The following is a 13,948-nucleotide window of genomic DNA, read 5'->3' on the forward strand; positions in this document are numbered from 1 at the left end:
CAAAATAAATTAATGAGCCAATAGATCTAGAAAATAATCTAGAATCTTAACTCTTCTTTTAATTTCAATAAAAATTAATTTATGCAATGCATTTGCATTATGTTTTATCCATTAGATACCTTCCCAAACAAGAACCAAATAAATGTAATAGGTCGTCTCCTAATCCATTTTCTACTCGAAGTTTATAAAAAACGATACGAGTCAGAAAACCGGTATGGATGTCCAGGCCTATAGTTTTTCTGGGTTACCAGCATTCATAGTATTCCCTCCTGACTTTTGTGTTAATTACTTAAAATTTAGGTATGTTTTAAATATTATGTGTAAGTCTCAAATATGAATTTTTGTTTTGTCTTAAAATCGTTATAAATACAGTGAATATTATAACAAATACATTTAGAATTTTAACATGCCCACAGTAGTGTTTTCTCATATTACTTACCTTCGTTCTTTCTAAGACTAACGAACTCTATTAGATTGAATAAATTGCTTGCTGAACAAGTTAATACAGCGAGCGTTATCAATCACAAGTTCTAAAATAACTAAGATAGGGAAAGACAAAGAATATTTAAAATCGGGAAAAATGAGTCTAGGGTCGAGCATCCCTAAGGCCGCCATATTGTTCTTACTTGTCAGATTTCGTTTATCGTTGTCGTGGTATTTTAGTTCGATTTTTGGTAAAACTGCATAATTAATTAAGACCCAACGTAAAATAGTGCATTCCTGCTAAGTAAATACATTTAATTGCGTGCAGAATGGATAAGGAATTTGATTGATAAAGAAATTGGGCGTAACTGTGACGCATGACATGACAGTACGTATGCATCTTTGAAGTGTTTACGCGGGCAAATTTGATTGTATCAAGATGTTGGGAAAGAGGATGCATCACAACAGCAAAGGCAGGCTGGCGAGCAAGGGTCACGATGGCGGGAAGCCTTCGAGTCCGGGAATTTCGCCTTACAATAAGCCTGCAAAAATACCAGGATCTGTTTCTGCTGGTAAAATCAAGGTTGAAACTTGTCCAATACCGTATACTAAAATTCAAGATAATGCCGTGCATCTTCCAAGGTTTACGGCGATCGCTGCGCGCTCCTCGGACGAGCCGATCGGGATGGACGAGCTGGATGCCCTGCAGCTGGAGCTGGAGTCCCTGCTGTGCAACACTGCCTTACGAATACGCTATTTTCAATCAGAAATCGACAGCATTGATACCAACGAATCTAAGAGAGAAAAGAAGGGTAAAGCTGCTGGTAAACAATTACAGTACCCTGTCAAAAGAAAATTCATGGAAGACAACAAATTAGTGAAGACCAAAGATTACACAAAATTATCCAACCAACCAAAAGTACCTAAGTTTAAAAACTTCTCAAATACCTCCGGAGCTTCACACAGCTATCCAAATGATCCATTAAATTCTGACAATTCTGTGAAGTTGGAAATGTCACAGTTTGCATTGCCAAAGAATAACATTCCATACAAATTCTGGAATTCTGTAGAACCTTATTGTGCTCCAATCACACTGGATGATATAAAATTTTTGGAATCCTTATTGGCACAGAGCAGTAACACGACCCTCCCACCTATACCTCCACTAGGGAGACATTACTCGGAGGTGTGGGCTGATGAACATCTGACCGAGGACCAAAATGCCTCAAGCCTCAACAGACATAAATCTGGGATGTCTCCTGATGCATCGAGCATTCGTAAAAAGTTGGACAATAAATCAAATGAAAACATGATTACAGGTCCACTGACTCAAAGACTTGTCTCAGCACTGATGGAAGAAAATGTGATGCCTTATGAAGTACCTGACATAAATGTTAAACAAATCCCTAACACTAAGAATAGTTACAAGAACTCACTAACATTAGAGAAATGTTTGAGGAAGGAATTGGTGGAGCAAGGGATTTTAGACCCAGAAGACTTGCCACCTCTTACAAACCCTGCAGATGATGAAATTCTAGCAGAAATAAAGAAGTGCCAGACTGAATTGACTGCAGTTAGAAAAGATAACTGCCGCAATCTTAAAAACCTCATTGGACTGTGTAAGCAAGAGATGATTAGACTCAACTTGAAGAAACAGCTAGATCAAGTTGATATGGAATGTATTGATATTTACAAAAAGATGGTAGCAGCTAAGCAGAAAAAGAGACCAATTACTAAGAAAGAGAAGGAAGATGCTTGGAGAGCAATTAATGAACAAATCAGGCTAAACAAGGAGATAAATGCTTTGCCATTGACGGGCCCTAATACAAGCTAAGAATATAAACACAATTGTAAAATACTTTACAATTTTATCTTTTAATAGTAAATCATCTACAAATATTGTAACAATAACAATGTTACTTCATGTACTTTTTTTGTTATTATTGGCTACATTATTTATCTAAGGTTAAAATTATATTAGAATGGCTGTAATATTATATTCTACAATAATTTGTAAACTGCTGTACAAGTGGTAATCTATCACTAAATGCATACCTAGTTATAATAAATGTAATTATGATTACAAATACCGACTTTTATTACCTACTTCCTCTATGCCTAATACGTATCTGATGAAAGTTGACCAATTTATATGTCAAGCATTCTGCTTGCTTGCACTAAGAGTATGCATCACCTGATCTGCTGACCCTAATGAACGGTTTCAGAGTAATGTAACAGATAGAGCAAAAAGAAATAGATCACAGTACCATTTAGGAGGTCTTATCGCTATAAAGCGATTTCTTCCAGACAACCTATGGAGAGGACATTGTTTTAAATTAAGTATGAAGGGGAAGGAATATGAATGTAATATTAGTATGGATTAAACATCTTATTACTTGATTAACATTATGAATATTAAATGTTTTCAGATTTGAACTGTTTCTTCAAAGCTGACTGACTATGTTACTCTTAGGGCTGACCAGGGCTGACCATAATATAACAAAAGAAAAGTGCTATTAGGTATTTTTATTGACTTGGTTTTATTAGAATTTATTATAAAAGATTTTTCGCCTTACTGTTATTATTAGAAAGTATTCATAAACACCTTACCTACCACTAAGATTTGAAAGCTTAGATGTAATCGATTATTCAATTGCATTCAAATAATTTTTGCATCATGTCAGAGGGCCTCATTTCATATTACAAAGTTGGTACATCCATATCTGTGGTTGGTACAATTGGTTGTCAAAGTTACATCTGTTGCCAGCCCATCAGCTGTCAAAATTTAAAACGATTTGAAATTTATCAACGAACATTTTGTTGTGGTGTATTGCTGACGATTTATTCTGATATTTTGTGATTGAAATATGGATAATCCATTAACTCCAAATAAGATACGAAGACTTATCCATTTAGCAGAAGACAAATCTTTCAATCTCTCGCGGCGATGTTTACTAAACGATGAAGATTTGAAACGGTAAGTTTCTGTTTGGGTTTTCTAACAGCCGCTATTTGATTAAAACAAGTACTTATGTACAGTTAATTATAGAGTATATACTTACCTAATTACCCATGTTACACATAATATAAAATGCTAGAATCATAATTGGTCTGGAAGTGAATACAAGAATATACAAAGGCACTGTTTTTTTACTAGTTGTCACCAGCATTATCAGATTTTTAACTAGTTTTCTTCATGTAACCTTAATTACGTACATGCGTACTCAGATGAGTCAATGTTTTCTGTTTAATTAATTAAAGAACTCCGAATATCTAGGTGTAATTATTTGTATTTATTAAGTAACACCATTCTTATGTTTTACAGCCTTACTGCAAATCCAGGAGCTTCAATGAATAAAACCAGCACAAATTATGAGTCCTCATCAGGTATTTTAGATTTGGACAAAGTTGAAGGTAGGACTTTCTCTTCTCTGTTACTTAAATGAATCAGAATTTAATTAACTCCATAATAATGTATTATAAGTTTTCCCATTCTCTATTGCAGGGTTTGGAGAGTCTGGAATTGACAATATTTCTCTGAGTAAATCTGTAAGTATTGTAATTGTCTGCCTAAATAAATATTGATCATGATTTTATCAGTTGTATTATGATCTGGGACTTTTTTATACCTTTAAAACAACTTTTTCAATTGTGAGTAAATAAAAAAATTAGTTCGATAGTTTTTACATTTTGTAGTTTATTGAAAACACATAATTAACTTTCACAGACTGCTTTTAATCCTGGAGAGATGACGGGTCGGTCCACTGGCACTGAGGAGGTGAAGCCTATGATTGATCTGGGAACGACCAGAACGTTTGAGGACCTGGGACGACATTCCTCAGTCCTGGACAGTATCACCAACCAGATGGACAAGCAAACATCGGAGATTAATGATATCATGAGACATTCAATTGCAACTAATTATTCGTTTCATTCAAAGGTTTGTGTCAATGGTTTAAAATTTCTTACATAATTTGAAACTATACAATTACCCCTTGTCGATAAAAGTTAAATAATGTAGCTGGTAAATTGTAGCTAAAGTCTAACAACGATCAGATATTGAAAATTATTTTACTTGCAATAAGTACTATAGAAAACATTGTAGATAAGTCATTTGTAAGTTTTTAATTTATCTATAAGTTCTAATGTTGTTGTGATAATTGTTTCAGAGGGACCTGACAGCAGATGAGGCATCATTAATGATGAGAGAAGCACCTCTTCCCGTGCCAAACACTCAGAATAATTTCGCTGATAACTCTACGTAAGACTGATTATTTTAAGTAAAGTTTAATCTATTGTAGAAAAGAGGGTCAACTTATATCACTTAATTTATCACTAAAAACGTTTTTGTTTTATTTTAGAATTAACAATTCAAATATGTCGGTGGGGGCATACTTCAAGCACAGATGTCCTGAATTTGGTAAAATGTTGGGAAAGACTGATAGCCCTGACAGATCATTGTTTCGTCCAAGTATTACAGAAGGTAGATATTTGTTTTCTTACTATTCGCGTATTTGATAGTTCTTTCTGTCTGTCTCTGTTCTCTTGTGAACTTAGTTCATGAACTTAAAAACACATCTGTTTCATCATCATCATCATCAACAGCCCTTTACAGTCCACTGCTGGACTATGAGCCTCCTCCACTATGGTGTAGGGATTTGCCATAATCTCCACGCTTGGCAGGCGGGTTGGAGATCGCAGTTTAAAAGATTGATGTTTTTCAGAGAGCGCTGCTGCCCATTCTCTGTTTGTTGTGTAGACCCTAAGTCGCCTCTTACGACACCCGCGGGAAGAGTAGGGGTTGGTGACAAATGTATTCTACTCTGCCGTCACCACACGGCGAACATCTGTTTACCTCTACATTTTTTTTTTCAGTTTCTTCAAGTACAGCATTAGAGTATGCAGGAAAAGAAACAAATGTGTACAAAATGGATCAGACCCTAGACAGTGTACCAGTGAAACAGTCTCGCACCACTGAGAAAGTACCTGAAAATCGTATTATTAATAATCTTAGCACCATAATGGAGAAACAGAACAATTGTGATGTAGTGAGTTCCCAACACGACGCATTTAGTGGCAGATTAACTACAAAAATTGAGAATCCAACAATAAATAGTGATATACACAAATATGGTTCTACATCTACACTTAACCCAGTGACAAGCAGTCAAAAAACTTTCAGTTCATCTAAGCCTACAGATGTTTTGCTCAGGAATCTACAGTCTTCACTAAGAATGATAACCGATGACACTGAAGGATCCGTTGAAAATTCACTGAGCATCTCCAAAATTGCAGACTATCTTGGTAAATTACTATAAAAAATCATGTTTTTACATTATTTCTTTGCAAGACGAAACATAAAATATGATCTTTAATATTGATTTCTTTTTCAGGTAAACAATCCAATGTAAGTGTTACAGATATGCTTCAGCTTGGCAATTCCAAAAGAGCTATAAACCGCAAGCAACCATTAACAGAACTTCACATGAACACCCAAGACAGAATGGCCAATCAAGTTCAGGTCGCAACTTTAAGAGATTCAAAGAAGTCTGTGACAGCTAGCTCTGCCGGCAGTGTTAACACTGTCATAGCTCTTGATAAGTTGAAAATAAGTAGCGATGAACCCAAAGATCTCCCAGCGTTGGTAGTTACCGAACATACGCTTGGAAGTGAGGCGCCAAGTGAAGAGGATGTCAAAATGAAACAAAGGCAGACTAGATCTAAGTCACCGTCCAGTAAAAGCCAGTCCACTCTTAGTACGGTTCAGGAGAATTTCACAAGTTTCAAGTCTGGAGACAGCCCTCTGCATAGTAGTAAAGGTATGTTACTTCACCTATTTGTAGTATGAGAATGCTATAATGTCCTGCAAGTGTTTGGTCGTGATATGGAGCTATTTTCAGAAACAGCCCTGTAGATAATTGAAACTTAGAGAAAACCTTTTATTGATCTAAATATTAAATAAAAACTATGACATGATTTTAAATTTTATGTACCTCCTTGCATTTGAATTTTATTAGAAAGTTGCAGCAATGTAATTTTGTATGAATCTTAGTTATAATGTAAAATAATGTCGGTTTTATTTAGTTTGTTATAGATACAGTTCCTTTAACGTGTTTGCATTGTCGTTTATTAATTTGTTATGACAAAATTTGTCTTCTACCATCAGTATAAGCGTAGTTACGATTTCAGGCGAGCCTAATACATCCCATGCACCCTCTCCAAACGTAGAGTACAAAGAGTTAGATAGATCCGTAGATTGGCACGAGGTCTTACTTCAGAAGCGTCTGAAACAGGAGGGCTTGGCTAAAGGTTGGTGGGGCGCACTCTTACTGGGTCTAAATTAATAAACTAACTCGCTATTAACACGCATCTTCACCAAAATAACCAATAATTAAAAAAAATGCCAAGCCACGTCTAAACCATCATCAAGTAACCATCTAATACACCATTATTTTACTGATAATATATTAGAATTAAATTATTTAGAAAAGTAATCAGTCTCAGAGTGAATTCTATTGTGATTACAGAACAATTGGCAGATATTGTGTCGACAGCAGCTAATGGATTCGTTGGTAAGCTCTCCTTATTCGCAACTGCAATTTTTTTATACCCTACTTCTTATCTGTTGTTTCGGCGGGACTAACGGTCCCGCAAAGCCTTTGGTCTCTGAAGCGCTTCAGATGCCATATAACGGCTCATTGCCTGAGATTTCAGAATAGTGATTTTAGTGCCACATTTTATGTAACATATAAGTCGACTGAAAGAAACTTAATCTCTAAAGAAAATAATAATTTCAGGCGTAAGCTGCCCCGTCACGGTAACAGTCACAACGCTAACCGACAGTTGGTTGACCGCCAAATTTCAATTCGACGATCTGCGCGAGAACAACGAACACCTCACTGTGGAACTACCGCGCTTCCCGATACTTCTCTCGCCGGGGAAATCCGAACAGTTTACCCTGCATCTAACATCGAGTGTTGAATTGAACACGTCTTTGCCTTTTACCATGTGTCTCAGAGACGCGTCCATAGACGTGGATGTGGAACAAACGGGCTCTGTTCCCGTGAACATCAAAATGCCTGCGATACAAGCGGTGTCCTGCGACGGAGTCAACAAACTTTGCTTTCCACCGACAGCCGAAGCTTCTTTCCTGACCAAATCGTTTGTGCTTATGAGCGACTGCCCTATGGACTTGCAATTAGACCTCTCTATCTCTGAAGGGGACAGCATGTTCTCTATAAAGAACGTTCAGGAAATGAAAAAGAGCGATGTTACCAAAGTGCTGACGGAACGTCAAGCGTCCACGGAAGAGCCACCGGCCCAAGGGAAAGGCAAAAATAAAGTTATGAATAAGCAACTGTGCAGGCTTTCTAGCGGCAACGCCATCAAAGTCACCATTGGGTTTAGTGCTCCGAAACTGGCTGATTTACAGCTATGTAAGTAACATGCCTTTATTTTCACTAAATATAAATAATGATAATTATATCAATTATCTTAAAAACTTATTTTTCTTTGCAGCAAATACAGCATCATTTACTGGTATGCTCAATGTGAACTTGATAGGAGTAAAGACAATATTGAGGAGAATTGAGCTCATTGGTGTAGTTGGCAGTGTGAATCTTGTAATAGAATCTGCTGGCGAAAAAATTAATCTCAATCATGGTAAGTATACTTAACGATAGAGCAACTTAAATTCCATAAGTAGAATTACTACTAATGTTCGTTTTTTTAGATCCCATGAGCATAACGGTGACAAATACTGGAACCATAGCAGGCGTTTGGAATATGAGACTGAAGATTGCCCCAGGACAAAACTTTCCGTTCAAAATATCGCCATCTAAATTCGACCTCAGACCTGGAACTTCGAAAAATATTAACATGGTTTATACAGGATCTGATGACTCCATTTCCGAGGCGTAAGTTTTCTTTATAAATGATCTAGTTTTTTTGTGTTGAAATACTAAAACCATTCATACCAACACCAATTTAAAAACATAAATTGTTATTTTTTACTTACAGGACCATAACATTCGAAGAAATTACCTCAGGTGCCAAAACCACCATTGATATATCGGGCGGTGCTGATAAACCCAAGATGTTCCCCATAAAAACGAACCACAATTCTATATCGTGGATTCGACCGGGCCGTAAAGAAGTCAGTTTGAAGAATAGCACGAATAGGAAAGTGCATATCAAGTGTCAGATAGTAGGAGATGGGTTCTCAGTAGACCTCCCTGGCGAACCCCGAGGGACTTATTTGTTGGCTTTCGGGCCTTGCGAGTGTAGACCTCTGCCTTTGCTCTTCAATCCAAGCTCCAGTGCACCACAGACCGCGACTCTACATCTGGTTTTCGATAAGAATAGTGATGTTTCAAGAAAGGTTAGTCATATCAGATTTGTAGAATAAATGTAAATTAGTTTTAATGAATACTGCGATATGGAACATGGAACTGACGTGGATCACTGCAACTTTGCCTGGTGTCGCACCATGCCCAACGGCATTTTAGGTTTATTTACGTTACGCTAACCAAATCTAATGCTCGCAGGCCGACGGCATGCACTAGTGTCTCTCCATAATCCACAACGTCTCCATCAATAATCGCTCCCATTTGACTACATAACCCAAGGCTTTTAATACCTACAGATCCTGGTAGTCTTTTTTTTTTTATTAAAAAATATTATTAGTAATTTGTTATTGTACAAATAATAATTATAGTCCCGTTAGCCCCTCCCCTCGTACTAAGGTAAATATGCTTGTGTCACGAGTGAGCTCACCACAATAGTCGAACCATAACCCCTTCACCGTTCGGATATCGTTGCCAGTATACAGTGTGAGTCACGTTAAAGTGTACATATGAAAATAGATGAAACTAGACCTATTTTTATCGACAAAAAAGAGGTCAAAAATTTTTTGTGATTTTTTTTTAATTTTTTATAGAATTTTTTTTCTTCCAATTACTTATTTTAAAGAAAACGTAATAACTTTTAAACTAAGCGGTATATCCTGATAAAATAAAAACAGTAATAATGCTAAATAACAGGCGATACTAAAAAAATACATAAAATACACAAAAAAGGCCAACAAATAATAAAAAATTATACTTTTTGAAAAAAATCTGCTTTTAAATTCGTGTTTTTTTGGTTATTTGATAAATTTCTCCAAAAAATGCCCCTATAACAGGTGGTTTTTATTACTTTGTATTATTCTCTATCGTAATATCTTTGTAAAACCAAAAATCGCATGTCTCTATCCCTATCACAACATTTGCTATGATCGTTTGAACAAAGGCCTGCCACAACATTATTCTCCGCTACAGGTAGACACAATTTTAAATTTAACTAAAATGCTTATTTTACTTCGAAATCTTTTGTTTTTATTTGAAATCTAACTTGTCTTTATCAAAATTACAAATCTAGAGCCATTTTCAGTTTCGTTATTAACGAAGCTTTGAATGGCGCGCCCGGAGAGGCTTAGTTCAAACGATCATTGCAAACGTTGTGATAGGGATAGAGAGATGCGATTTTTGGTTTTACAAAGGTTATACGATAGAGAATAATAAAAAGTAATAAAAACCACCGGTTATAGGGGCATTTTTTGGAGAAATTTATCAAATAACCATAAAAACACGAATTTAAAAGCAGATTTTTTTCAAAAAGTATCATTTTTTATTATTTGTTGGCCTTTTTTGTGTATTTTATGTATTTTTTTAGTATCGCCTGTTATTTAGCATTATTACTGTTTTTATTTTATCAGGATATACCGCTTAGTTTAAAAGTTATTACGTTTTCTTTAAAATAAGTAATTGGAAGAAAAAAAAATCTATAAAAAATTAAAAAAAAATCTCAAAAAAATTTTTACCTCTTTTTTCTCTATAAAAATAGGTCTAGTTTCATCTATTTTCATATGTACACTTTAACGTGACTCACACTGTATTTTATACATAGTCTTACAACACATCCTTTGCTTAGTTTGGGGCTATCTGAACAAATTTATGTATTGAAACTTACGAAATGTTCCCAGGTCAGGCTCCACGGCTGTTCGGGGGGCGAAGGCCTGCGCTGGTCGGGGCTGGTGACGTACGGCGCAACCGCCTTGGTTCGGGCGGCGGCGCGCGCGCCTGTGGCCTTAGCTCTCTACAACAAGGCGCCTGCGCCCGCTTTCGTGTGTGCTACTGTACACTTCAACCGTGAGTACACAGTTATTGCTGATTAACGTGGCTACTTTGCTTACCCTAATCTTTGCGACATGTTTTGCCCAATTGCTTCTTCATCAGCTTTTTCTCTATTGTATTTTACACCGCACTTCCTCTTCAGTATTATATTGCCACTAGTCATGTTGAAAACGATGAGTCACGAGCTCCGAATGTAGTCGACAGCAATTACGAGATACGACGCCTTTGTGATTAATTTGATGTGCTGTTGTCCGTACGAGCCAAGGAACTAAAGTAAGCCAAAATGACTCGCAACAATTAAATGAGCTGCGTAGTGGGGATGCTCGGAAATACGTCACACAAAATGAATATGAGTAAATTAAATTAATAAGAGTTTAATTGAATCGAATTAAAAAAAATCTTTAAAAGACCTACCTGTCTCAGTCCAATACAGATGCGTGGCCAACAGCGCGCGGCTCTCGGGCGGGTGCCACGTGGTGGTGGGTCGGGTTATTCCCTTCCTTCTCTTAGTCCAATACAGATGTATTATTATTTCCTTCTCTCTCTCAGTCCAATACAGACCCGCACCCGTCAAAGGACGGGTGCGGGTCGGACACGGCACTGCCTGTCGCTGACGCTGTTAAATTGTTTCCATCCTTCTTTTATTAGTCCAATACAGATGTATAGCTTATTTTCTACTCTTTCTCAGTCCAATACAGATGCGTGGCCAACAGCGCGCGGCTCTCGGGCGGGTGCCACGTGGTGGCGGGTCGGACACGGCACTGCTTGTCGCTGGCGCTATTTAATGTTCTATCTTCTCACGACTCTCAGTATAATGTAAAACTTTTTTTAAATAATGACGTAAATATTATGTGCCACACGCAGGACCTTCCTGGGGTCCAGGAGGGGTCTTAAGTGTTAAGTTTGTCTTGAAGCGCTGGCAGAGCCCGAAATTTAAGGAGACATTTAGATATATTTTTAAGGGCTCGTTTATGTGTTAATAATTATTGGTCTAAATGTTTTGCATTCTCAGTCCAATACAGATGCGTGGCGAACAGCGCGCGGCTCTCGGGCGGGTGCCACGTGGTGGCGGGTCGGACACGGCACTGCTTGTCGCTAGCAGTTGACTGGGCGCGTGTGGAGAGACGCGCGCGCGACGCGCCGGCCTGCAGCGCATTGGCTACCGTCACCGTGCTTACGGGCGCGGAGTACACGAGGCGGAGGATACTCAAGTAAGTTTTTACGATTATCACATTTTAGATGATTTCAATATTAATAAAATCCACTTCCGCTTATTAGAGAAGCAATATTGAATTAAAACTCATGATTCGTTCTTCTCTTCTACCCCCAACATTTTTGAATTGAAAACTATTGCAAGTGCTTGCACAGAATAATAATAAGTACTACGTACAGAAGTTTTACTTCGCGAAGGTATTTAAAAAAATGTATGCTCAATGTCATTAACAATATGGTGTAATTTAGCCTGTCTCAAGAGTCAAGCACCATTTTGTTGACAAACGTCAGTGATCGGCACTGCGCCGAAGCTATAGGGCTGACTTCGGTAAAATGATGTGACGTGAGGAGCCAAACTGCGGAAAATGGCGGAAGAAATACATGATTTAGCATGAATAATATTAACTACTTATTTAACTCTCAGTGTCTTCAGGCAATTTAAAAAAGTACATTCTGTGTTTTTATTATTATTTAAGCAGTTAAATACTGCACAGTATTTAGTACACCATTTTCTTTATTTTCTTCCATCACACACAAGAATACGCGTGCGTGAGTCAATGTTCGCTCGTATGTGAGGCCTTGTCGAATAGTATCCTGTAGGTGGGCCATCGTGCGTGTTTTGTTTTCGATGTAAACTCGCGGAGATGAACAGGCCTGGTGCTTGTAAGATACCAAAGCCTTCCTCTCATAAATAATTTTCTTTCAGGGTTCTGAAAGACGAGTCAAATGGGGAGCTGGATACTTCCATGCTTCCCGACCATCTGAAAGTGCTGGCTGGCCAGTTTGAAGGTGAAGACCCCAACATGGATGTTCGTCTAGTTGACTTCAAAGAAACTAAGGTTAGTTACAAGTTTAAAATTTTAATAGAATCATTATTATCAGTATCTTATGTGTGTGCGATGCAAAAATGCAGAGGATAATAGTCAGCCTCAAATAATTCGTGACATCCAAAGTGGCCACTTAGTTGACAACCCAACCTTATTCCAATTGTAACAAAGACACGTTGCGTACTTATTGGCCACTTTGGGTCATCGTCATCATTTCAGCCACAGGACGTCCACTGCTGAACATAGGCCTCCCCTAATGCTTTTCACGTTAATCGATTGGTAGCGGCCTGCGTCCACCGCTTCCCTGCTACCTTTACGATGTCGTCGGTCCACCTTGTAGGTGGACGTCCCACGCTGCATTTCCGGTACGCGGCCTCCATTCCAGAACCTTGCTGCCCCATCGGCCGTCAGTTCTGCGTACTATGTGCCCTGCCCATTGCCACTTCACTTTGGGTGTCACGGCCTATTTGACGCTGCTTTACAACTCTTGGCATTCACTATCGCTTCATTACAGTGCAAATCTTTTTACAGGCATCGTTGAACGAGCTGATAGGCGGTTTGCAAGAACTCACGGCGCAAATTGATTTGCCGCAGGACTTTGCTGACGAAAACACCATCATCATAACTGACGACACCATGATTGAGCATCACACTCTTTGCGATTAAACTGTATTAACGTATGATCACATAGCTAAAGGGTTTTCTTCGCAAAAGACCCGCGCACGTGCCGTCTCTTACAAATGACACACCATGTCCCTATGTGACCATACCTCTTTTTAATTTGAACTAATGTGATAGATAAGTATTTAATTTAATTTTAAATGTATTGATAATTAAGTTTTGTTTGAGTAATTATAATGTATGTTAGGTAATGATAATGTAATGAAATGTTCTCTCTAATTACCATTTTTCTATTAACAATTTCATTGCATAAGTCTGATGTAATAGATATATTTTGACATGTAAAAATCAATTTCATATTTATATTCCGTCCTTAACGTGTAAACTCATAAAAGCAAAATAAAAAGCAATTTTAATTCATATTATTTATTATTTTCTTAACCAGTTATATTTATTCCAATCGTTTTTCCTATTTTTTTTTAAATCATTGTATCTAAGAGATTCGACTGTCGATCGCAGTGATCCATTAGAAATGACCGTTTCATATATTGCCTACAACTTATAAAACTAAAATGCATTTCCACTTAAAATATATTCATTAAACACCGCAAAAATGATAATATTTTATATATACAGGACTAAATTTGACGGTTCATAAAATTCAAACGGTTACTTTTGCTACTATACTAATCC

General features: G+C 37.4%; 2 protein-coding genes across 5 annotated transcripts; both read left to right on the top strand.

Moving 5' to 3' along the window:
* The first annotated feature begins 586 nt into the window (after positions 1-586).
* Ada3 (transcriptional adaptor 3) lies at positions 587-2,462 on the top strand. The gene has a single exon (XM_028321365.1). The coding sequence runs from the start codon at positions 863-865 to the stop codon at positions 2,255-2,257; it is 1,395 nt and encodes a 464-aa protein (XP_028177166.1). The 5' UTR covers positions 587-862; the 3' UTR covers positions 2,258-2,462.
* Positions 2,463-3,177: 715 nt separating this feature from the next.
* LOC114364968 (uncharacterized) lies at positions 3,178-13,649 on the top strand. 4 transcript variants are annotated; one of them, XM_028321335.1, is made up of 18 exons: positions 3,179-3,400; positions 3,749-3,837; positions 3,929-3,972; positions 4,151-4,363; positions 4,593-4,684; positions 4,785-4,906; positions 5,299-5,727; positions 5,817-6,242; positions 6,613-6,732; positions 6,951-6,995; positions 7,221-7,859; positions 7,942-8,085; positions 8,156-8,339; positions 8,443-8,803; positions 10,445-10,610; positions 11,608-11,806; positions 12,514-12,646; positions 13,166-13,649. In XM_028321335.1, exons 1-18 carry the CDS (start codon positions 3,291-3,293, stop codon positions 13,298-13,300), a joined length of 3,651 nt encoding a protein of 1,216 aa, XP_028177136.1. In that variant the 5' UTR covers positions 3,179-3,290; the 3' UTR covers positions 13,301-13,649. The 4 variants fall into 4 exon arrangements, with proteins under 4 accessions (XP_028177133.1, XP_028177134.1, XP_028177135.1 ...); XM_028321332.1 differs by lacking the exons at positions 11,608-11,806; positions 12,514-12,646; positions 13,166-13,649 and adding exons at positions 11,019-11,074; positions 11,179-11,430 and having other exon boundaries at positions 3,178-3,400; positions 6,601-6,732; XM_028321333.1 differs by lacking the exons at positions 11,608-11,806; positions 12,514-12,646; positions 13,166-13,649 and adding exons at positions 11,019-11,074; positions 11,179-11,430 and having other exon boundaries at positions 3,178-3,400.
* The last annotated feature ends 299 nt before the right edge of the window (positions 13,650-13,948 follow it).

This window comes from Ostrinia furnacalis, unplaced genomic scaffold (assembly GCF_004193835.3).
Source record: "Ostrinia furnacalis isolate ACB-3 unplaced genomic scaffold, ASM419383v2 OfSCF7522, whole genome shotgun sequence".
NCBI classification, from domain to species: Eukaryota; Metazoa; Arthropoda; class Insecta; order Lepidoptera; family Crambidae; genus Ostrinia; species Ostrinia furnacalis.

Bases quoted from the DNA above. Each gene is read 5' to 3' on its own strand.
- Ada3 (XM_028321365.1), top strand. From the start codon at position 863: ATGTTGGGAAAGAGGATGCATCACAACAGCAAAGGCAGGCTGGCGAGC.
- LOC114364968 (XM_028321335.1), top strand. From the start codon at position 3,291: ATGGATAATCCATTAACTCCAAATAAGATACGAAGACTTATCCATTTA. The intron at 5,728-5,816 runs GTAAATTACTAT...TTTCTTTTTCAG, and splicing joins CAAAATTGCAGACTATCTTG to GTAAACAATCCAATGTAAGT. The intron at 6,243-6,612 runs GTATGTTACTTC...TTACGATTTCAG, and splicing joins CCCTCTGCATAGTAGTAAAG to GCGAGCCTAATACATCCCAT.